The sequence below is a fragment of the Myodes glareolus genome, chromosome 16, assembly GCF_982192425.1.
Source record: "Myodes glareolus chromosome 16, mMyoGla1.1, whole genome shotgun sequence".
Taxonomy (NCBI): Eukaryota; Metazoa; Chordata; class Mammalia; order Rodentia; family Cricetidae; genus Myodes; species Myodes glareolus.
Window position 1 is genome coordinate 18,231,424 of NC_142041.1, and position 24,180 is coordinate 18,255,603.

Consider the following 24,180-nt stretch of genomic DNA (forward strand, 5'->3'; position numbering starts at 1 on the left):
GATGTCATAGAAAAGTTGCCTGTATGTTCCATCCAGAATGCCATAATTAGTGGGAGAGCTACAGTGATCCACCTGAGCCAACAGGAGAGGGTCAGCAGTGAGTCCCAGATGTTAATCATGGTGCAGGTGATTAACAACATGGCAAGTATTGGTTGGCTTCATGAAATCTTTCAAAAGACGCTTCCAAAGCAATGTTCAGTGAGACTTGGGAAATACTCGAAATTATTGCCTCTACCCAGGCTCCCTCTGTTGCTCTATGCCCAGGGAGATCTTTCCACTCTTTGGGGTTTTTTATGTCTTTTGTTTTGGGGTCTCACTCAAAGAAGAGCCCATGTGACTCTGGCTGACTTGGAACTCACTATGTAATGACAAAAGCATGTGAGAAGCCAGGGTGGTGGTGCAGGTTGGTACTTCAGCTTACTCGGGAGACAATGGCAGGAGAATTGCAAGTTAGAGGCTAGCCTAGGATATATAATGAATGCAAGGTCCAGCCTACGCAAGATAGTGAAATTCTGTCTCAAAATAGAAAGTAACAAGAGGGCTAAAGACAGATCTCGTCTAGCTTGTGCTGTGCCCTGGATTTAATCTCTAAGACCACAGGACATAGAGATACAATTGAAGAAACAGAGGCCTGTCTTGGCTGCGTGAGACTCAGCCACCCATCCTGCAGAAATACAGGTCTGGGAAGTGGGAGCATCTTCTTTGAATCATCAGCCTCATCTGTCTGAAACTAAACCGAATGGGAGCTTAATTAGCAAGTTCCCTTGCTGAAGGGCAAGCATGCCATCACTGTGGAATTAAGTCCACTCCTAATAGGGCTAGCCCTGCTCATTTTAATCCAGTTATGAACTAGCCTGATTAACACCTAGTCCAGGGAGCTTAAGGTGATGCCGTTAACCACAGTGAACAGAGCTCAGTTTACCACTGGGAGACACCAGTAATGGTTGAAGGACAGGCCGCCTAAACAGACAATCCCAGCCACACCACCACCCACGGGCTGGCCGTGAGAAGCTAGTGGATATCTGTGCCTTTGTCTGTGAAATCACTAGGATGAGAATATATACTGAATACAGCGCACATAAAGATTACAGTTCAGGGGACTGGAGAGATGGCTCAGTGGTTAAGAGCATTGCCTGCTCTTTCAAAGGTCCTGAGTTCAATTCCCAGCAACCACATGGTGGCTCACAACCATCTGTAATGAAGTCTGGTGCCCTCTTCATACAGACATACACACAGACAGAATATTGTATACATAATAAATGAGTAAATAAATATTTAAAAAAAGATTACAATTCAGAACAGCAAAGTGGATGAGCTAACCTCAATTCCAGTGACTAGTGAGAAAATCAACAGGGAAGAGCACTCCCTGTAGCTGGCATCCTCTCACCCAGCGGGCATCCCACAAGGGCTCACCATCTGCAAGCTGGGGAAGGACAGGGTTAAACTAGAAGTGACTCTGGTAGGGAAAAGCAGGCCCCAAACAATTAGTTTATGGCAGTCACAAGCAAATATAAATACAGTGATCTGAGGTCCCAGGATGGAAGACTCTAAGTGATAGCAAGAATTTTGGAAATTTTACTTAGGAAGTTTAGGGAAAAAAAAAGTCAAATCATTAAATGAGTGGTGTTTATTGATACTTTAAGAGCAATCATGCCCATAAAGCAAGAGATTTCACTATTTATGCGTTTCACCTGCCCTGAGAATTTCTGAATACAGAAACCCCGCTCATACGGGTCTTCTGCTTTCGCGTTAAGACTTTCATTCCTCCCTGGCTGGCCTGCTTCTACCCAAAGGCAGCCGCCACTACTGTGCCATTTGTAAGCAGACTTCTAATTTATTTACGAATGTATCGCCACTGTGGGTACTCACAAAGAAAGCTATGGCTGGCCTCAGAATCACTAAGCAAAGGCTGGACCAGTGGGAGGACGAACAGGTAGGGCGCCTGGTAGAGTTCCCCTGTTCTGGTACCCTTTGCAAGCCGCTCATTGTCTTTCTCATAAGGACTTCGGGAAAGCCCGTGACCATGCACGCTTCCCCATGTGTTCTCATTTTAGGATGAATTCAAAGAGTTATTACGAGCTGCTGGGAGAAGGCTTGTGGTGGTGGAGTTCTCAGCAAGGTGGTGTGGCCCCTGCAAAAGGGTTGGCCCCATTTTCCAGGTAAGTATTTCCAAGCGTCTGGCTCAGGGTTGCCAGTGGAATTTAGGCCCATGAAACTTTCCCCAGCCACTCTGAAGTTTTTCTGCTTCTGAACTATCCATAGGTTGTAGCTCTGTTGTTTTGTTTGTTTGTTTTTAAGCATCCCAGTGAACCTGAAGCTAATATCCTGGAATCTCATTAGGCAATACCCAAAGACTGGGATAATTTGTCTGTGGGCAATTCCACAAGGAACATCGAGATATGCTGAAGAATTACAGGGTGAAAATGAACGGGAATGCACATTATTACATCTTAAGTTGGGACTCAGAACTTACAAATATTGAAAGAGACCGCAGAGAGATACAATGTTTGTGTTTAGCTCCAGTGTATGTCTGTGCACCACTTGTGTACCTGATTGATGTCTGTGAAGGCCACGAGAGGGCATCAGATCCCCTGGAACTAGAGTCACAGACGGTTGTGAGTTGCCATGTGTGTGCCAAGAACTGAACCCAGGTCCTCTGGAAGAGCAACAGTGCTCTTAACCACGGAGAAGTCTCTCCAGCCCCCATATCAGGGAATTTTAGTCTTCTTTCTCCTGATTGTTTGTGGTCACCTTTGTGACAGGTATTCCTTCCTCCAAGTATAAAGAAGTTTTAATCCCATGATGACTGTCTTGGTTAGGGTTTCCATTGCTATGAAGAGACAGTATGATCATGGCCACTCTTATGAAGAAAACATTTAACTGAGGTGGCTCACTTACAATTCCAGGACTTTGGTCCATTATATCATGACAGGGAGCCTGGCAGCATACAGGCAGACATGGTGCTGGTTACATCTTGACCAGAGGACAGCAGGAAGTGGACTGGAACACTCAGGGGTATTCTGAGCATCAAAACCCGGCCCCACGGTGACACACTTCCTCCAACAAGGCCATACCTCCTCCCAGAAAGCTACACCTCATAGTGCCACTCCCTGTGAGATTATGGGGGCCAATTGCATTCAAAATACCACAATGATACAACTAAAAACCTTCTAGTCTGTTTTCAGTATGGTTTTTAAACAGCTTGGATTTTCTTACTTGGCCTCTTAAATCTGGCAAAACTAATTCTAGCAATAGTCACAACCATCAATATTTTGTTGTAAATGCACTTGTAGCAGATGAAGAAATGAGCTACATGACATTTCTTTTTGGCATTTACATATATGTAAAGTGTACATGCATGTGTGCGTGCTCACATGTGCGGGTCCAAGGTTGATATGTTTTCCTCAGTTGCTCTCCGTCTCACTTACTGAAGCAAAGTCTCTTGCAGAACTCAGAGCTCATTGTTCAAGCTAATCCGGCTAGCCAGTTTGCTCTAGGGACCCACTGTCTCTGCCTCCCGCATGCTGATGTTATATAGATAGGTAGGTCACTGTACCCAAATGCATTTACATGGGTTCTAGCTACCTCAGCCTTTACACTTTCACGCCGAGGGCTTTACCCACTGGGTCATTCCCCTCTCCATCTTCTATGTGACTCTTCAGCGTCCCTACTATGCCTAAAATTCTTGGACTATCCAGAAGGCACATTTTAGTGTTTGACAGACCCCTCTGTCACCCAAAACTAAAAAAAGAAGGCTCCCTAACTATGCCACAGAAATAGCCAGGGATCGGGTACAAAAGTGTGAATCCACTCAAACTACATAGTTTAAAGCTGATGCCAGTAGCCAATCAAGGGCACAGAACATGCCACCTAAGTGTGTGTGTGTGTGTGCATGTGTGTGTGTGTGTGTGTGTGTGTGTGTGTGTGTACATGTGTATATATGTACAGGTGGAGGTCTAAAGACAACCTCAGCAGCAGCCGTTCCTTCAAACACCATCTACCCTCTTGTTTGCTATTGCTGATTTGGTTTGGTTTGATTTTTTGAGGCAACGTCTCTAGCTGGGCTGGAACCCACTAAAAGGCTAATCTGGCTTGCGGCTAATGAGTCCCAGAGATCCATCTGTTTCTACCTCCCCAGAGATGGGATTGCAAGTGCATGTTACCACACCTAAATATTTGTCACGTGGGCTCTGAGGCTCAGGCTCCAGTCTTCAGGTCTTCAGGACTGAACATCAAACACTTTACTCACAGATATTTCTCCAGCCCTAAAACCCTGGTCTAAAAAAAAAAACAACAACAACTTGTGGATGCTGTGGAGAAGCTGTACTGTTATATTTTTGTTGGTAGAAAGGTAAAACTATATAGTTACCCTGAAAATAATGTAATAATTACTTATAAGGCATATAAACTATATATATATTAGAATATTAAAAGAAAAATAAAGGTCCCCAAATAACTTAATAATATGGCATGTTAAGCCATTAAACAACCCATGACCTTAAAATTAACACTGAATTAATCTATGGCTTAACAGTTGTATTCTTGATCGAATAAAATGAACCTACTCATGAAAATTCATAGCGCATACCTTTAATAGTTAAAAGTTAAAAGAAAAGCTCAGATCTTTCAATAGACAGCAACTATACAAGAATTGAAAGGAATTATGCAAATTTCATTCATTGTATATGCAGATATGCACATTTCATTCATTGTATATGCAGATAAAAGAGAGCAGAAGGATGCCTGTCAAAAAAGGGGGAATTTTTTTTTTTCGTGAATAAGTGACAATTGGAGGGAAATGGGAATGGAAGAACTTTGTGTTTGCTGTACCATAACTCTCAGCCTATCATAAGGGAGCATATCTGTGTATTTTGTGTGAGTTTGTTAAACTTCTTGTCCGTGAGGGACTGGAAGGAAGGCGCTATCTAGTCACGGTGTCTGTCAGAGATCAAAGCAGGAAACAGAAATGAAGTTAAACACAGATTTTAATACCAGGAATTAAATGCTTTTAAGCCACTGGACAGCAGGTGAGAAAGCCAGGGATGGGACCAGATTCTGGCACAGGCTGACCTGGCCTAGGACTCCCTCTACTACCCTGCTGGCCTCAGGCTTCTGATTCTCCAGCCTCAGCCTCCCAAGCGCTGGGATCAGGGCTGTGCCTCCATAGCCAGTTCAGAACCATCATTTTAGTCTGAAAACTATTCTCAAAACCCACAGGTGTTTGTGTTCACTATACAATAATTTTCTCCCATATCACCATTTCAAGGGACCACAGGAGACAGGACCCCCACGTAGATCACAATCCACACACAGAATCAGAGGGCGGGCTGCCGGCAGCAGGCTTCTCACACATCCACCTAAGCCCTCCAATGCCTTGCAGCTTCCGGTTTCTCCCTGCCCGCGGATGGCTCCAATCTAGTATTGACTCTGGCTGGCCAAGCTTTGAACCCCTTGTGTGTCACCTTCCAGGAGTAGTCTCATTTGACAGAGGTGACCAGACCTGCTTGTGACATGATTTTTAAACAAACCAGGACACGATCAGGTACCCACACAGTGTGCACACAGCTGTCTGAACACAAATCTGTGCTGACGTAAGTCACAAACATCCTTCATCTGCACCCCCTCAGTCTAGACCTTGCTGTCACCACTTCTATTAAAGACATTTCTAGAACAAAAATAGAAGCAGGAGATAGCCCCTTAGAACAAAATAGAAGCAGGAGATAGCCCCTTCCTCCTACCACCTTTCATGGCTTCCCATTGGCTAGCTAGAAGTCAGCCGGCAAGGGGGTCTGGAAAATCTCGTTTCGATATATGATAGATTGCAGAGAGTTTGGGTGGGTGGGAGAAAACTAGGCTGATGATAGTTATCAGGGAAGCCTTCTAGGCTATCAGCATCACACCTCCCAAGCCATGTCAAGACAAGAAGTTCAAAGCACCAAGCACATATCTGGGTCAGAGAACTGCATCCTTTGCTGGGATGCCAGAGCCATGGCAGAGTTTCTAACACTGCTCTAAGCCCATCCCCAACACTCCAGACAAAATCTGAAAACCATTACAGGTAATCCCTTGACACCTTCAGGGAAATACTGTTTGGCCTCCCCACCCCCGACAGGGCTGGTCCAGTCCCACTGGTCTTCCCCACCCCCAGCAGGGTTGGGCTGGCTCCACTGCACTCCACTCAATTGCTCTGGGTTTTGTCCTCAAACCTTGAACCGCCAATCTTCAGTTTTGTTCGTAGACCCTGCAATGTGTCCTTGATTGACCTTGAGGAGTTTCAGGTAACTCCTGTAACTGTAATGACCCTTCAGAATGATGCCTGGGTCTCTTTAACAACCAAGCCACACGTGTCTTCTTTTCAAAATGATATTTTGAGTACAAATGTTAATATTCACATTATTGTATTCTTTTGTCTTGAAGGCAATGTCTTTAAAATACCAAAACGTCATGTTTGCTAATGTGGATGTGGACTCATCAAAGGTAAGCCTCTTAAACCCTCTGCACGGAGCATCGAAACTTGAATGCAATGTCACTACACTGAGTCACTCTGCAAAAGTGATGACATCACCTGGCTAAACACAAGTGGAATTCCACATCTTTGCTTTTGTGATAAGTGTAGCAAACTGTTTTACACAATTTTCTTTAAATGTTAGCAAATGTATAGTGCACCCTGCTGCTGTGGCAGACGGCACGAGTCACTCCCAAGTCTTCACCACTCGCTCCTCAGCCTAATGCTCGAGGCCTGCGTTCTCAACCTGTGGGTCACGCCCCCTTTAGGGTTACATACTAGTTATTTACATTAAGATTCATAACAATTGCAGAATTATACTTTTGAAGTAGCAACTAAATAATTTTATGGGTGGAGTCACCACCACATGAGGAACTGTATTAGAAGGTTGCAGCATTAAGCCTGAGGCATTACAATGAATCTAGGCAGATATTACAATGAAGCCAAGGTAAAAAAATTATTTTCAAGTTGTGGTAAGTTATCAATAATTTTTTAAAACTTAGCTCAATAATTATAGACATTTTGACATATCTCATTTTTATATCCTGTATTTTTTGGGGGGTTGCTTATATGGCATAAAACTTCTACGAAATCCTTCCCTCTTATCCCTAGACCCAGCCTCCCTCTTCTCCTATGCCTCCCCCCAAAATAATCAGCCTCCTAGTTTCAAGCCAAATAAATCTTATTACAATATAAAATCTGCTGGGACTTATTCTTCTTAGGAGTTGTTAATTTACAATAAGGAAATGTGACTATATTAATTAGCTTTCTGTCACTATAGAAAAGTATCTTAAGAGAAAGAGAAAGGTTTATTTTGTCTCACCATCTTGGAAACTCGAGTCCCTGATCAAAGCCTAGTTGCTTTTGGACCTGTGGAAGGCAGCACATTTGGACAGGAGTGCATGGCAGAGCAAAGTGACCCCTTCAGCAGCAGGAAGACAAAGAGAAGGGGTCAGCGTCCCACAATCCCCTTTGGGACTGAAAGGACTGAGGGCCTCTGGGTAGGCCCCACCTCTTAAAGGTTCCACCACCTCCAATAGCTCCATGCTGGAGCCCAGGCTGCTGATCCAGGAGAGGCACTCAGCATTCACACTGTAGCAGAAAAGGTAACAAGTGACCTACCCAAGCACTGGATGGAAGCTGAACTTAAAAATGATCAGAAAACCAAACACTAGTTACCTTCTGTGCCATCGTCTGTCATAATTTGTCAACCTGACACTAACTCAGCACCCTGTGAAGATTTGGGCAATTGTGATAATTTTTGTATAAATTCTACTGCATAAATTTAGTGCGAGTTTTGATTTCTCTTGAGGCTGTATCTGCATGCGTAGTTCTTGCCACGACACTCTGATGGTGTATGGAGGCACTGGAAAACCATCTTGTAAAGAAACTACATCATTTTCCGTTCTCTCTGCTCCAGTAGACAGTCTTGATTTCCCCAAATCTTGCCAAAAGCTGAGTTGCTCTCAGCTTTTTGATTATAGTTTTTTTGTCTTCTTTTTTCTTTATTTTGTTATGTTTTTCGAGACAGGGTTTCTCTGCAACAGCCCTGGCTGTCCTGGAACTCTTGTAAACCAGGCTGGCTTTGAACTCACAGAGATCCGCCTGCCTCTGCCTCCCAAGTGCTGGAATTAAAGGCAGGCACCACTACTGCCCAGCTAGCTATTTGCCTTTTAAGGTGAAGCAAAAGACACACTTTTCTATTAATAACATAGATTAATAGTTGCCATGGCAACTTAGTGTGTGTGCAATGCTTCTTTGTGTTTATGTGTATTGTGGGTGGAAGAGTTCAAGTTGATCAAATAGCATATCAGTGAGAGAGTTCGATTCTTTTTGTCCATAGACAGCTAATTTTAGTCAACTTCTAAACAAGGGAAACAAACAAACAAGAAATACCACTTGGAAGCAGTCTGCTTTGGTCTAAAATCGAACCATTTCTCTTATCCTTGGGCTCCAACTGTTTGAGAAGTAAAGATAAGTAGTGAGGGAGAAAGGAAAACAAGACTTAAAGAAAAGGCTGTGCTGACCTTGAGTGTGTCACCCCTGTCTCCAGTGTGACCGATGAAGACAGGCCTTTTCCTTCCTCTTTCGGCGATATGGCATTTCCATACTAGGCTTCCTGGGGCTCCTCTGCCCACTCAGCATTGTTAAATGCAGTTCAGTTAGGAACTGTGCATCTGTTCCAATTGCCCTTCATCTCATTCCTCACCAGAGCTCTGGAATGAGAAACCCAAGAGCGCCAGAATGGTCCCCTTTCCACAGGGTTGTCCTGGAGGCCTTGAGAGTCTGTTGGGGAAATTCTGTAAAGTGTCAGGTGCTCTTAGGCTTTAAGACACTGTTTCTTAGAAGTCACTTGAAACAGAGAAAAGGAACCAAAACTGTGACTTTATAACACCCCTTTTTCTTCCCAGGAATTGACTCAACTTTGTCACATCAAAGCCGTACCCACATTTCAGATGTTCAAGTACACCAAAAAGGTATGTTTTCATGGAAACCAGCAGGGATGGATTATATGAAACTACCATTGGAGCTAAAATTAAAAACTCTGGTGTTCCTTGGTTAGATTAAAAAAATACTTGGATTTTTTGAAATATAATTTTTAAATTTCAAACACCACACCCAATGTTGAGGGATAAAGAAAATACATGACTTACAGTAAATCACTCCCTCTCTGAGGCATTCGAATCATAAAAACTCCACTATTTCCTCTACTCTGGGACAGAATTATCAAGAATCTACCTGATAAGGGCTTGATGAAATCCTCCCACAAGAGTCTATAGTCATTAACAGGATGTGTGGAAACATTCATCAAAAATCATTCCAAGGCAACACAGCCTCATGACTGGATATGCACTGCCTGGGTTCAATCCCCATGATCCAAAAACAAGTTCTCCCATTCTTAGCTATGAGGCCCTCGGTGGCTTACTTACCTTTTTGTGTCTTTGTTTCCCTATTTGTAACAGAGAGCATTATAAATATTCCCTCACTTATTGTGAACATGAAATATGTTATCATGCTGAAGTGTGAACTCCCCCCTGGTGGTAGTGGCTTAATGTGTCCTATTAGTTTCTTTCTTGTAGGCATTAATGGAATAAAATGGCTAAACTGTTAAGCACATGATAAAGCTAGTGTTCTAAGATATGACTGGGGGGATTGATGGGTACTCACATATGCTTCATGAACTATTATCATTTTGTAGCAAACTTAGGAGACACAAAATATACGTTGTCTTTCATACCAGTATCTTGCCCTTGGGAACATATGCTCTAAAAACATCTCAAGAAAAAAAAAACAGTAAATGAATATATAACAATTGTTGCATTATTTCTAACATTGACAATAGAAGCAATTACAATGCCTTTTTCAGCAGAATATCTGAGTTATGAGCCGTCTATTCCAGGGAACAGTATGCAACTAAAATGTTAGGAAGAACTTTGTGACGTTTAAAAGACATGCTTGGGGTTTATAAAGATTATATCTAAATTGGGGGCGACAAAAGCATTTCTTTGATCTACCAGCTATACAATTTTCATTTCTGTTTCTGTCTGTTGGCATTTGATTAGTGTAACTGGTGCAATAAATTTAAGATAGTTTTCAAGCACTACATATTTCTTTCCATAACTTTTGGTTGAAAATAAAACTATTTAGCATGCGTTTCCTTAACTTGCCCCCCACTACAGGTTTAATCGCCTGTCTATGTCGTCTTTGCTACCACGTCAAGCATGAGAACATGTTCTTGCAAAATCAGTCCCATCCCTACAGACTACCTACACCCCTCCATCTGTTACTTTCTCCAGGGTTGGTGTTTTTCCAGCCAGCATCCATACTGCCTAGTCTATCAGGAGCCCTATTTCCTGTCTTTAGTCTCAAAGCTCCATCTCTAGGTTCCAACCAATCAATTAACTCTATACCCATCAGGTATGAACCCTTTCATTTAACCAAGCCAAATTCATATCACACCAAAACTAATGCCAGCATTTGGTTGGAGGCGCTAAGTCAAAGTATTTGCTTTTGCTGCTACTGGGTTTACATTGGAGAAGTACAGGACAGTAGCTACGGCAAAGCTCCTCGCTACATGGGACCTGATAATGAAGCCACCATGCAGAGGGAAGCAGAATCCAGCAGAGATACTAGCGCTTTAAATTCTGAGTTTATTGAGGTGTAAGGAGGACTCAGCAGCGGCAAACACTTGCCGCTCTTGCACAGGACCAGATTTAGTTCCCAGCACCCACATGATGGCTCATAGTCATCTACAACTCCAGTCAGTCCTAGGGAGTCTGACACCCTCTTCTGGCCTTCCCAGGCACCAAGCATGCACATGGTGCACAAACATACATGTAGGCAAACACTCATGCATGTAAAAAATAAAAAATAAAAATAAATGGACCCATTCTGAATTTATCCACAACTTAAGCCTAAATCATTCCCATAGAGTCTTCTTCATGTTTATAAACTGGGTGTATTTTAACATCAATCACAACCGTGGAAAAGATCTAGTAAATGTAAGCAGAGGAAGATAAAGGGGTTGAGATCCTCTGACTCCCCTCCAGAGTATGCCTCCAACGCCCTGAAGACCTTCTGCTAGACCCAGCCTCCTCCCAGCAGCGTCCTGGAGAGCAAGAGTTACCATCTGGGCTTCTTGTGGACCCTTGACAACTGAAAATAGCACAAAAAGACTCCAATTTAAATGTCCTGATAGGCAGCTATCAGAAATTAAATTAACTAAATTGATGGTATTACCAGTAGCTACTGTATCTCCCTAGCTTCTAATCCCAGGGTCACCCAATAAGCCTCTGATTATAACATACACAGAAATGTTTCAAAAAGTTTCCTTAGGAATTGAAGCTTTCATTGAATACTATTAGCATAGCAGCCTGATTATGAAGGTTAAAAACTAAACAGTTGGGATGGAGAGATGGCTCGGCTCCTAAGAGCCTCAGTTCCTAGCACTCAGGTCCTGTGGCTCACAACCACCTCCAACTCCATCTCCAAGGAACTCAATGCCCGCTTCTGGCCTCTGTGGACACCAGCATGTATGTGCAAATATACACAGAGAGACACACAAATAAAAATAAAAATAAAGTCTCTTTTTAAAAAACATGCATCTATTTCTACTCATATGAAACCTGCTCAAAAAAAAAATAGCAACAAAACCAAAACAAAACAACTTTCGACACCAAAGGCAAGAGCCAAGAAAAAGATGACAAGATTCTTAGGATGTTAACACTCTTAAAAGTAAATCTTTTACTTCTTTTGACTCAGATGTCAAATGGACTCTGAGCAGGTCTTTAGTGCTCCATGGGGCCCCACTTTCCCCAATGCGTCAAAAGTTAGGGTTAAGCCGTGGCATCTGGATCCTTCTCCCCCAGTTCCTGTCTCACAGTGGTCTGCCGAGGGGAACCACTGAAAAGCAGGGTCTTAGGGTGGTCAAGGAAAGGATGCGATCATTTGATCATCTTTCTGTTAGGAGAACAGAGCAAGGAAGCTTTCATTGCCGTCCGATGTCTTCTAGAAAATAGAGAGAAATGGAATCCATGTCTTTGAAAGCAGCTCTAGGAATGGATTCCACGCCTTCATCTGGGACATGTAACTGGAAACTGACTTACTGAAGCAATTAAGTACCATGTATCCATTTTCTAAAACTAGAATTCAGTTTCTATTGAGAATTGTTTTAAGAAATGTCTTTATGATTCCAGGAAGACATCTGTGTGTTTCCAGTAAGACATCTGGCAAATAGCCACTGTGCACTGTGTCTCTTAAAGGTTCACAGTATTAAAAAAAAAAAGTCATAAACCACATAGAACACAGGAGACTATCTTCTCCTTTGGGAACACAATGTATTTCCTTGTTTCAGATAGAATGAGCTAAGGTTCCCCTGTAGTGGGAGGCTGCTTGTTGGTTCCCGGCCATCTGGCTATCTTAGACCCAAAATAATCACACAGAAACTGTATTAATTAAATCACTGCTTGACCCATCAGCTCTAGATTCTTATTGGATAACTCTTACATATTAACTTAACCCATTTCTATTAATCTGTGTATCACCACCTGGCAGTAGCCTACCAGCAAAGTTTTGGCATGTCTGACTCTGGCAGTGGCTCCATGGCTTCTCCTTGACTCCGCCCTTCTTTCTCCCAGCATTCAGTTCTGTCTTCCCTGCCTACCTAAGCCCTGCCTTGCTATAGGTCCAAAGTAGCTTCTTTATTCATTAATGGTAATCACAGCGTACAGAGGGGACTACCACATCATTCCCCTTTTGTTCTAAAGATGTCAAGAAACTCAGGCTTGCTTCTGCTGCTCCAGTCCCGCGACCCCTTACCTGCTATGTCTCCAACCTTTCCCATAGATGATTCTTGTGCTGTGCCATCCCTAGGCTTTTGCTCTATTCTTGGGCCATCATTCTTGCCCATGTCGTTCCTAGTGTATATACTTCATAAGTAAAGTAGAATTTTTTAAAAAATGAAAATGCATAAAGCCATATACAGTGACCTGGGGCTGTGGTACTTAGTGATCCTTCCCTGGCTGCTGGAAGTTTTCATGAAACAAGTTGCTTGGCAGGGATGTGATATAAAGAATGGTTGTCGTGGGCAGGGGGATGGCTCCATCAGCAAACTTGCCACAGAAGCACATAGACCTAAGTTTGAACCCCAAAACTCACATGTGAAAAGTCAGGTATGATAGTGTGCATTTAAAATCCTAGTGCTGGGGAGACAGAGGCAGGAGGATGCCTGAGAACTGCTGTCAGTCTGGACAGCCTAACTGGTGGGTTCCATACCATGTGAGAGATGCTGTCTCAGAAAATGAGGTGGATAGTGTATGAGGAGTGACCTGAGGTTGACCTCTCACCTCTACATACACCGTGCAAATGTGCATGTGTGCATGCACACACACACACACATACACACACAGAACAACTTCCATTTTCCAGTAATCAATCAAGTTTCTGTTCCTTTCTGCTGTATTCCTCCGTGTTTTCATCTAAGCCATCCTATCATGCTCCAGGAAGAGTCGCTGTGGTAAATAATGATTGTAGTATTCTGTTGCACATGATATACTTGTCCCCCTTTATCAAAACAGAATTCATTCCCAGACCACCAGTGGATACTGGAAACCACAGACACTCCTGAATGATCCTCTGTATAACATGGAGGGGTTGCCCTATTCATCCTTACTGTAGATCTTGGAAACATAAATAATTCTTTTCATTCCTTAGTAGGCAAAGAATGTTTTACATTTTCTTGTAAAATAAATATTTTATAGCTTCTCTTTGGCCACCAGTCATTACTCTTGGCAGTTTGGGGTTATTAGTAAGAAAAACCAGGGTTACGTGAATACAAGCACGTAGCTCTGATGATGAGAGGACTGAATTCCTAACGGACAGGTAGAAGGAACCATCACTCCTCAAGCATCCAAGTTCATCATGTTTCTCAGTAATTTCAGGCTTTTTTTGCTTACTTCAGGAATTTTCCGTGTAATATTTTTAGATCATGGTTATTTAGATAACCGAAATCATAGAAAGTAAAACTACGCCATATATTTTTATTACACATAGAGATCATAAATTTTATGGCCATCCTAACAACCCACTAAAGGCTATAACCCTCTTCAGAAAGGGAATTAGCAGACATCCATGTCCGAATAGCTGCAGATGTTATTAGGGGACCCCAGGCCTCTGAGATTAAACAAAGGCTCCACTATAACCAACAACTTTGGTTTCATGCTCAACTGATGTCTGCAGAGCTTAGGAAAGGAAGTAAAACAAAGAATTCGCAAGTCTTGGCCAACTGTTTATGCCTGAGCCAACTATCAAAAGCGAATTGCAACTGTTTTGGATTTTTTTTTTTTGGTTGGGAGGGGTTCGAGACAGGGTTTCTCTGTAGCTTTTGAGTCTGTCCTAGAACTAGCTCTTGTAGACCACCAGACTGGCCTCAAACTCACAGAGATCCAGCTGCCTCTGTCTCCTGAGTGCTGGAGATTAAAGGCGTGCGCCTCCACTGCCCAGCTGAATTGCAACTTTTATCTCTTGCCTTAGAGTAAAATTGTTTCCCAAAGCACTTGGGTAGACCCACTATTAAGAGCAATGGAAAATGGGCATGTATTTGCTAATAAGCAAATTATTCATAACTGAATAATAATAATCATAACACAAGAAACCGTTTGCTGGGCTCTTGCATTAAGTAGGAGGAAGCTCTTACCCAGATGTCTGCACCTCCAGAGCTCCTGCTGACAACACGAAAGTCATTGCCAACAAGTATTTGCCATCGAATAAAGCAGGTATAGAGATGAAAAGTATCCTACATCATTTGCTAGAAAGAGGACGGGACTGAAACAGGGCTCATACACAGGAAGAGATAATAGATAAGAAGAATTGAGGAAGGGGTGTGTCTGAAGACTCCATTCCAAACGCTTGTGTTCAACTGCTTCAAAAATAAATTATGTTTGGCCTTCTTCCCAGAAATTACTTACAACTGGGTCTCACTATCCCAGGACAACTGTTGTTTGGGTTGGGTCCTGCATCTTCCTGTTACTGAGTGACCTAGGAATGTAATAAGCCATCCCAACGTTCATCTTCCTTCTTTGTGAGATGAATACCACATCACTCATCTTTGAAATTTTGTCTTGAAGTTTTCCAACTTTTTGTTTAATGTTCTACATTCTGTTCTCTGGGGAGTTTTGTATTGATTTTTAATCGTTAAATTTCTATCAAAATGTCGTTTATCTCGATGCCTGAGGGTTCCCACTCTACAATTTTTACTCGGCCCTGTTCATCTCCTCTGAATTTTCAGTTGTTGAGACATAGCAGTGTTTCGTCCGGTGATTTGTGAGACATGAGAAGACTCAGGAGCAAGTTGTTCTCAGAGTTAAGATTCATTGCACCCAAGAACATAGAGTAAAAGCACAGGAAACGTAGTCATTAGTGGGATCCAGAAAGATCTTTTGATGCTGTCTCTGTCAAAGGACACGGATTGCTCCACAGCCATGAAAGGCATAAGCAATCAGACATAAGTTCTTTTCTCTTAATGAGTCATGCAGATAACATACGACCTTTATCGGAAGTACTTCTGGCGATAGACGGCGCTCATAAAAGTTTACGGCTGGGACCCGTGTGAACAATGGTTCTCTTGATGTCTAGACCTTGAGCTGTCTGTCCTGCCTGTGAAAGGACCTAGGGCTGCACAGCTGCGATCTACCTGCCCAGATGAAGAAGGCGCTGCTGCCTTGCATGACTCTCAAGACCTGAAAGTGAGCAAAGAGAGGTGGTGGCTTCTCACCTGTCTGAAGAAGGCAAATCTGGCTGCTGTGCCTTTGATGAGGGTGTCCCAAAAAGAGAGAAGATAGATGTGAGCTTTTCCCTCATCTAGGTTTAAAAGACATTCACTCTGGGCTTGGTGAGCAGGAGTGGGAATGGAGGTAAGCCAAGGGTTGCAGAAACCCAACACTGAACATCTGAGCAGATTTTCCCAGTAGGAACAGGAGGACAGGCATACGCCATTGAAGAGAATGACCCTGGAAGCTGTGTTTACCCCAAAGAACAAAGTCCCATTCCAGTGACTGGCAAAAGATCATCTCTGGTAGCCACAGTCCAAAATGGCCTTTCCTATTCTTAACGTGGCTGGAGATGAACTCGACATCATACCACATCCCCTCCAGTGGTAAATCCCACTGTATTGAGGATCTGGCCCTGCGGCAGCTTCTCGTGATTCAGTTCTACAGAATCAGCTGGTGGCCCAGAATAAGAATCCACACACTCCAGTCCAAGCTGACCCTCCACCTGTTCACAAATCAGTTGCACAGAAGCACAGCCACGCCAGTTTGTTTATTTAACACTCTGTCTGCCTTTGCATTTCCATGGCAAATCTGAACATCAGACCCCAAATGAGTACGATAGGAACCGAAAAGTTAGCTGTTGCCACAGAAAAAAGCAATGTACTTTTGTTGTCATTTGGGTCACTGATACCCAAAGAGTAAGACATGGAAGCAGCTTCCAGAAAATAATGTCAATCAGTGTTCTGCTGTCATCCCACCAACAGAACAAGTTCAAAAGGTGTCGTCCAGGAGGCCTGAGTGGTGGAAACAGGAGCCTGGCTATTTGCCCTCATCTTGTATTTGAATGCCCCCTCTTCCAGGTGCCTCCTGGATATATTTTAGCTCAACTCCAAAGACTCTCACTGAATTACTTTACATTATCAAGGTCTGCCTGAGGCATAGGAAAGCCAGTGAGATTCAAATACGGGCTAAGAAGTAAGCGGTTCTGGGTAGGGTCAGAGGAAGAATCAGGACAGAACCAACACTTGCCGTGGTCCCCTCCTCTTAGGTGAGGCAGCTTTAAAAGCTTCTAGTGCTAAACGTACCCTTTCTGTCTTAGTCATACCATCTAATCCCTCAGAAAATCCGTCTATCTGAAGCAGAACGTGTTCTCCTTTTATTCGTGTTATTATAAAGTACACACTGTATTACAAACGTCTCTACAGCCATTCCCCCAAGGCGATCTCGTGTTGTTGGTGGGATTGTGCTGTTGTTCTTTGTCTTTCGTAGCTGGTGCGCTGCGGGTTGCTTCTCTTGCTCTTGTTAACTAAGTACAGATGTCTGGGAGATTGATGGGCTCAGTCTGGACCATGCAGCTGGTCTAAATGTAACTTCAATATCCACTCAACCAAAATTACACAACAACTGGCCAGGGCATTTATTATAATTAGCCTATACATGCATCATTAGTGTAATTTTGTCTGTCAGACATCTATTTGTTAGGGAGGGACCACTGTCTCTGAGTTCTTTGCATCTTCCTGGTAATAGCAATAGACTGAATGTAAATGTTAGGATGCCTTTGGCATATGAGAAATATTGCCTCTAGCTAGACCTAAGTGATAGGTAAATCAGGAGTCACTTTATTACTCTATTTTGTTCATGTGTTTGTTTGCTTTTGCTTTTCAAGACAAGGTTTCTCTGTGTGGTCCTGGCTATCCTAGAACTCTCTGTAGACCAGGCTGGCCTTGAACTCAGAGATCCTCCGGCCTCTGCCTCCCGAGTGCTGGTATTAAAGGTGTGCGGCATCACCATAACATAAACATTACTCTGTGTGTGTGTGTTTGAAAATGTCCATAATGAAAGCTGTCTTGAAAACATGTTGGGTTTCGGTATTTTTTTTAAGAACTAAATAGCCTCCCTCCTCCCATCGGCCTCAAAAAAACAGGAGTTTAGCATTTTTGTTGCAACTATTTCCAGCATGCAGCAGCAACAGCAGCAGCTCAAGAAGAAGGACCGCTAGGCACACCTGCAATTTTATCTCTTGATTGATTGAGGCAGAAGAATTTCAAGGTCAAGGCTAGCCTGGGATGCATAGTAAGAGCCTGTCTCAAAGTGGGGTAGGGGATACATAGTGAAACCCTATCTCAAAGTGAGGGTGGGGAGATTATTTTGAAATCAAGGAGACGTTAAGATAGCTGTAAACTCACATCCTGAAGCTTCTGGCCAAAACTTTTGAGAGACACAGCACATCACCAGACTAAAAGAGAGAAACACTTTGGTCAGAACTCACAAGCCATTTATAGTTGACTTAGTGCATCTGCAGATTCCATGTTTTTACATTCAATGAACAATAGATCAAAAATATCTGAAAAAAATATTTACACTGAAAATGTACAAACTTCTCTTTCTTGTTATTATTCCCAAAACAATAGAGGGTGACAGCCATCTGTGCAGCATTTATATTGTACAGGCTGTTATAAATAATCTAGAAAGGATGTGAAAATTATGAGAACACAAGCCTGCGTTCTAGGCATGCACTCTGGAGCATCTCTGCACTTTGGCATTCCTCGAATCTCCAGTGACACCAGGACAATTGCAGCGCTCCCATTAGCAAGGCCACTTGTGAAATAAGATACAAAGCCCAGCACTAGACAGGGAGATACATGTCATGTCTGTCTTTGGTCAACTAGACAAAGGAGGCTGTGCTGAGCGTGTAGTGTGGTGACGGAGTTCATGCCTGAATGTGGGAAGGCTTTGGGTTCAGTTCTCTAGGATAAGAGAGGAAAGTAGAAGGAAGGGAGCAGAGGAATGGCTGGCAAGAAAGCAGGAAAGAAGGTGTCTTAGTCCCTGTCGTGACACTGTGACAAAATGCCCAGAGAAGGTCAACCAAGAGAACAATGCCCCCAAGCCCATCACCAATGGTTCTAGATTCTGTCCAGTCAACAGTTGCCACTAATCCCAGGGAAGGAAGGGGACACTTTATTCCTGAAATTTAATACAACCCAGAGTCTTAAACTCACACTTCAATGGCCAAAACTGAGTGTAACAGAACTCAATTCTAATGAAAGCTAGTTTGTGTGAGAGTTCCAAACTGGACACTACAATTATGCTGGAAAAAAAATTGCAGTCTGCATCCTTGAGCTAATGGGCAGACTGATGATAAAATCAATTATGTCACATCGTAATGGAAAGTCTAGAGTGCTCTAGGATGGTGAAGAAAATGTTTCAGAAGGTTTCTTGAGGTGACCGCCGTCAGGGAGAGATAGGACTGGATAATAAGCAGAGATTGATAGAGTAGCTCGTGTGTGTATCTGAGATAATTTACATGCTTACATAACAATAGCATGAAATTATTATTAGCATCTGAACACCTAAGAGATTTCATCTGTCTCATTCACAAGGCCCTAGCTTACCACGGGTACTCATTAAGTGCACATTTTAAAAGAAAACCGTGTGAGTATCCATAACCTAAACATCCAAAGTCACAAGCGTTCCAAAATCTGATACTTCGTAGGGATATGATGCTGTGAGACTGATGTGTCAATGTTCATAGACTTAGTTTTGTGAATTAAGATGAGAAAAAGCCTTCTACGAGATTACTGCCTTGGTAAGCCTTCATTGTCAGCTTGACACAGGCTAGGGTCATCCTAGAATAGAAGCAGCAATGGAGGAACTGTGTAAGTCAGGTTGGTCTGTGAGCATGAGGGACTGTCTTGATTACTGGTTGATGTAGGAGGACCTAGCCCACCATTGGTGGCACCATTCCTCAGTCAGTGGCCCTGGGCAGTTTAAAGCTAGCTAAGCATGAGCCAGGAAGTGATCCAGAGATTGAGCCAATGAGCATCATTCTTCCATGGTTCCTAACTCCAGGTTCCTGCCTGACTCCTCCGTGATGGATCGTGACCTAGGAGTTGTGAGATGAAACAAACCCTACCCTCCTCCAAGCTGGTTTTAGTAAGAGTGTTTGATAAGAGCAACATAAAAGAAGCTAGAGCAGACTTCAGGCTGTGAGACACGGGAAATACACACAAATTTCCAGTTAGATTTGAGTCTTATCCCCAAGATATCTCGGTATTTAGTTTCAAATATTCCAAGGTCTAAAACGCTTACATCCAAGTGCTTCAGACAAAGTGGTTTTGAAGTAAACAGTGAGTCCCTTGTGAAGTTTTCCCACGGTTCAGAGTTCACGCGGGGCATGGTATCGAGGCGGAGGAGACAAAATTAAGACAACATTAGAAGGCTGGATTTTTACAGCGAGGAAAAGAACTCTGAAGATCTTGGAAAGGATCTCACAAGCACATTTGTAATTTTGAGATTCATGGGAGAAGGTGGACAGAAAAGACACAAAACTGAACACAGAGATAGCTTTGTGGTTATTGCTACAGTCCATTTTAAAGGTGGCCAGTTAGGAAACAAAGGTTATGTCCCTTAAAGCCACCAGAATGGCTGACATGACAAAAACTGGTGATATCAAACGTCAAGGATGAGGAGCAACCAGAACGCCCATCCTTTGCTGGGATGGTTAGTTTCGGGGGCTGTTGTTGCCCTTCAGTTGGTAGAATTCTGGGCTAGCCAGCCTTGGGTTAGTTTCCAGAATGGTATAAATTGAGTGTGGTTGTGCATACAGCAATTTGTGGTCATCCTTGGCGATTCTGTATAGTGAAGACCAGCCTGCATTACATAAGATCCTTTCTAAGAAAGGAGGGGGAGAGGAGAGAGAGAAAAAGAGAGAGGACTCCCATTAAAGTTTAACCCCATAATTCCATTCTTTAGGTATACAGCAGGAAGGAACTCTTCCATGCTGCCCACAAATACACCAACAAGAATGTCCCCAGCAGCATCATTCCCCAGAGTGCAAGTGGACAAATTATGTTAGACTCACGCAAAGGAATACTGAAACACATCTAGACCACTGCCAAACAGATAAACGCCGTGAACCTGAAACTGAGTAAAAACAGTCAGACATAGTATATGATCTGTAGGACTGGAGAGATGGCTCAGTGGTTAAAAGCACTGGTTGTTCTTCCAGGGGACCCGGGTACAATTCCCAACACCCACATGGCAGCTCACAACTGTCTGAAAATTCTGTTCCAGGATATCCAACACCCTCACATGGGCATACATGCAGGCAAAATACCAAGGTACATAAAATACAAAAAAAAAAAAAAAAAAACAGGATTTTTTTTCGTTTAAGAAAGAATACAGTCTGTAGAATTCTACTTGTAAAGTTCAAAAAATATGCAAAAACAACTCATTGTGAAAGGACTCAGAATTGAGGTTGCTTTTGAGCATACCGTAATGTGAGAGGCTAGGCGTGGTATCTGGGTATAGTTACACAATACGGAATTTTGTGCAGTTTTGGCTCATGTAATAGGGTGGGTGACAGTCCCCTGTGGAGGGGTCAATGTACCTCTAGAAAGACGTCAGATTCGACAGTAGCCGTGATACTTACTGCTCCTGGCTTCTCTTGGAGGCTATAGTAGGAATCTCATAACCCCATAATCATGGAAATCACCCGCCTCTAGAGCTGTGTCCCATTTTTTGTTCTTCATAGCTTATGCCGTCCCACTACGAGACACAGCTTTTTCCAGTTAGCGAATTCTCTCTGCCCCAACCTCTTTTATTTTTTTCTGAGTTCTCACTGTCCTTTGAAGTAAGAAATAGGCTGAAATAAATCAGGTAAAACATGATCCACTGAGTATATCTCTAAAGAGATGAGAGAAATATCTTCTAAGGGAACCTAGGGAGTCCAGAAGACCATCTGGAATTAGGTGGCAGTCATGGGAACAGACAGGCCATCTTTTCCCTGTGGATGCTTTGTTTGCCTCACGTGGTTTCACTCCTACCTCCAATTGCCTTTGACTCCCCTATAGAAGAAGAAAAGATAAAGATTTAGGAGGATCCTTGGACATAAAATCCAAAAGAAGTTTAGGAGGAAGTCACTGCTCTTGCATAGCGATTCCCGCCCTTGAGCTCCCACGGGAAAAACAGAGTAAAGTGGAATCCAAAACCTTCCACAGCCTGCTTTCCACTCCAGGTCTGACTTGAGACAAGGAACAAAGTCCCTTTAAGACCCGATAGTGAATCTCCCTTCAGGCCCCAGAGGCACCCTCTCTGGTTGCCATCCTAATGATAGGAAGAACTCCCGCCCGCCCCCAAACAAGGTCTAACGTAGCCTAGGCTGACTCCAAACTCACTACGAAACTCAGGATGACTTTGAACTTCTTCACCTCCTGGTTGCTGGGGTTACAAGAGTAACCACGACAGTTGGCTGATGAGGTGTCGGGGTTCAAAGCCAAGACTCTGTGCGTGTTAGGCAAACATTTCGCCGACTGAGCTTTCCCCAGCCCTGAAGGGGAGGCCTGTTGGCAGATCCCTTCTGATACCTTCCTCCCCTGGCTGTTTATGAGGAGATGGCTACAGACCGGCAACTCAGATAAACCGTGAAATTCTGCACCCACACATAGGTCCCTCTATTCTCGAGACTCAAAAGAACACTGTGCTGTCTCAGACGTGGAGCGGAGACTAGAAAGGTAAGTGAAATGAGACCGAGACGGACATAACCCACACCTGGGGTTGGCATTCAAGGAGTCAAAAAAAACGGCAGAGCTGGAGGGGATGATGCTGAGTGGGGGAAGCAGGAACAAGAGGTTTGGGGATGGTTACATCTCTGCAGCACACTGAGCACAGAGGCTTGTTCTAGAATGTTCCAGCCCCTACTCCAACCTTACCAGAAGCTCAAGTCTTCACCTGCTCCTCGCCTCAGTTTACTTACACTCTTCCCTGGATCCCAATAACTAATACACCTAGTATTGACGTGGTAGTAGGTTTAAAGGACAGGTTGACGTCCTTATTTCAATAACTGTAATGTGCTTATTTTGTGTGTTCTTATGAGTGTATGTAAGTGCCTCTGGAAGCCAGAGGACAGCCTCAGCATGGCTCCCCAGGAACTGTCCATCTTGGTGGTTTGGGGGTCTCTCATCAGAGATCATCAATTATCTGGACATCAAAACTCAGGGATCCACCTGCCTCCACCTCCCCAGCTCTGGATTATCACCACACACAGTCCACCACACCACACTACACTCTTTAGTTGGGTTCTAGGAACTCAAATGCAGTACCTCATGCGTGTGTATCAAATACCTCACCAGCTTAGCTGTCTCCCCAACCCAAACAGAGAGAGCTATTTGAAAGGTGTTCCAGCAGGTCAGGTTTGCTGTATGCCTGTAATTCTAGCACTTTGTGGGTGGAGGCAGGAGGATCAGGACTGGACTTTATGGCCAGTGTTGGCTACCTAAGACCTGTGTCAAAAAGAGAGAGAGAGTCATTATTTGATATATTACTAAAAAAAGTTGCAATTAAAATATACCATCCACTATAAAGTTGAGTTGGGGTTGGGGAAATGTGTAAAACATGCACTTCTTAGAATCAATTATACCACCATGACCTGGGCAGAAGTCAGAAAAAGACTTTTAGTTTTGGAAAATTGTGCATATAAATGAAGAAGCCCTCAATGCCAATATATCGAAAGTTCTAATTTCAAGGATTGGGCTTCTTCATTTCCAGCACTGTCATATGCTTTAGGTCATATATTGAGAAGAATTAGAGAGACCTGGAGAAATATTCATATCAGCCATTTTGAAAGAGTAGCACATTGTCTATGACCACCTGAAGGTACCCGGTCTCAAGACAAATAAAAGGTCACGGATTTAATCTATTTAATGTGTATTAATACTTGAACAGGTTCTAAAATTATGGAAATGAGAAACAGCTATACAATCGGACACAAAACTCCGTGACACTTTGATGTCTTGCAGCGCTTGCGTCAATAAACACTTCTGTGCCTTTGTGTATTTGAAACAGATTTATGAATTTCATGGAGCTGATGAAAAAAAGCTGGAAGCGAAGATTCAAGAGCTAATGTGAACTGCCACCTAAAACCAAACATACCTGTGACATTTTCTAAAGCCTCAGCAAGTGTTTCGTGTTTTGATTTTCAGCATGCCCTGTCACCTGCTTTCTATCAGTCTCTCTCCTGATGTTTTACGGGAAGAACATGCCATTACGGTCCTCTTGAGACCTTGAATGAAACCGTTGCAGTAGTGTAGACGGAGGCTGCTCGTTTGTTTCCTGACTGCTCAGACACAGAGACTATATTAATCACAACACTGCTTGGTCTATTAGCTCAGGCTTCTTACTAACTAACTCTTAAATCTTAAATTACCCATTTTATTATTCTGTGTCTCGCCACGAGGCTGTGGCTTACCACGTAATGTTCGGGCATCTGACTCCGTCGGCAGCAATGCAGCATCTCCTTGACTCTCTTTTTATTCTTCCAGCCTGGCTCTATTCTGCCTTGCCATAGGCTGAATCAGCTTCTTTATTAACCAACGGTAATAAAAACATATTCATAGCTTACAGAGGGGCATC

At 43.2% G+C, this 24,180-nt stretch overlaps 1 protein-coding gene across 3 annotated transcripts; it reads left to right on the top strand.

The window, feature by feature from the left end:
• Nucleotides 1-23,723, top strand: Txndc8 (thioredoxin domain containing 8). Of its 3 annotated transcripts, none has more exons than XM_048420421.3 (6): nt 1-126; nt 2,055-2,159; nt 6,418-6,477; nt 8,917-8,982; nt 22,218-22,283; nt 23,614-23,723. In XM_048420421.3, the coding sequence occupies exons 1-6, from the start codon at nt 109-111 to the stop codon at nt 23,674-23,676; spliced, it is 378 nt and encodes a 125-aa protein (XP_048276378.1). In that variant the 5' UTR covers nt 1-108; the 3' UTR covers nt 23,677-23,723. The 3 variants fall into 3 exon arrangements, with proteins under 3 accessions (XP_048276378.1, XP_048276377.1, XP_048276379.1); XM_048420420.3 differs by having other exon boundaries at nt 3-141; XM_048420422.3 differs by lacking the exon at nt 22,218-22,283 and having other exon boundaries at nt 5-141.
• Nucleotides 23,724-24,180: the final 457 nt, after the last annotated feature.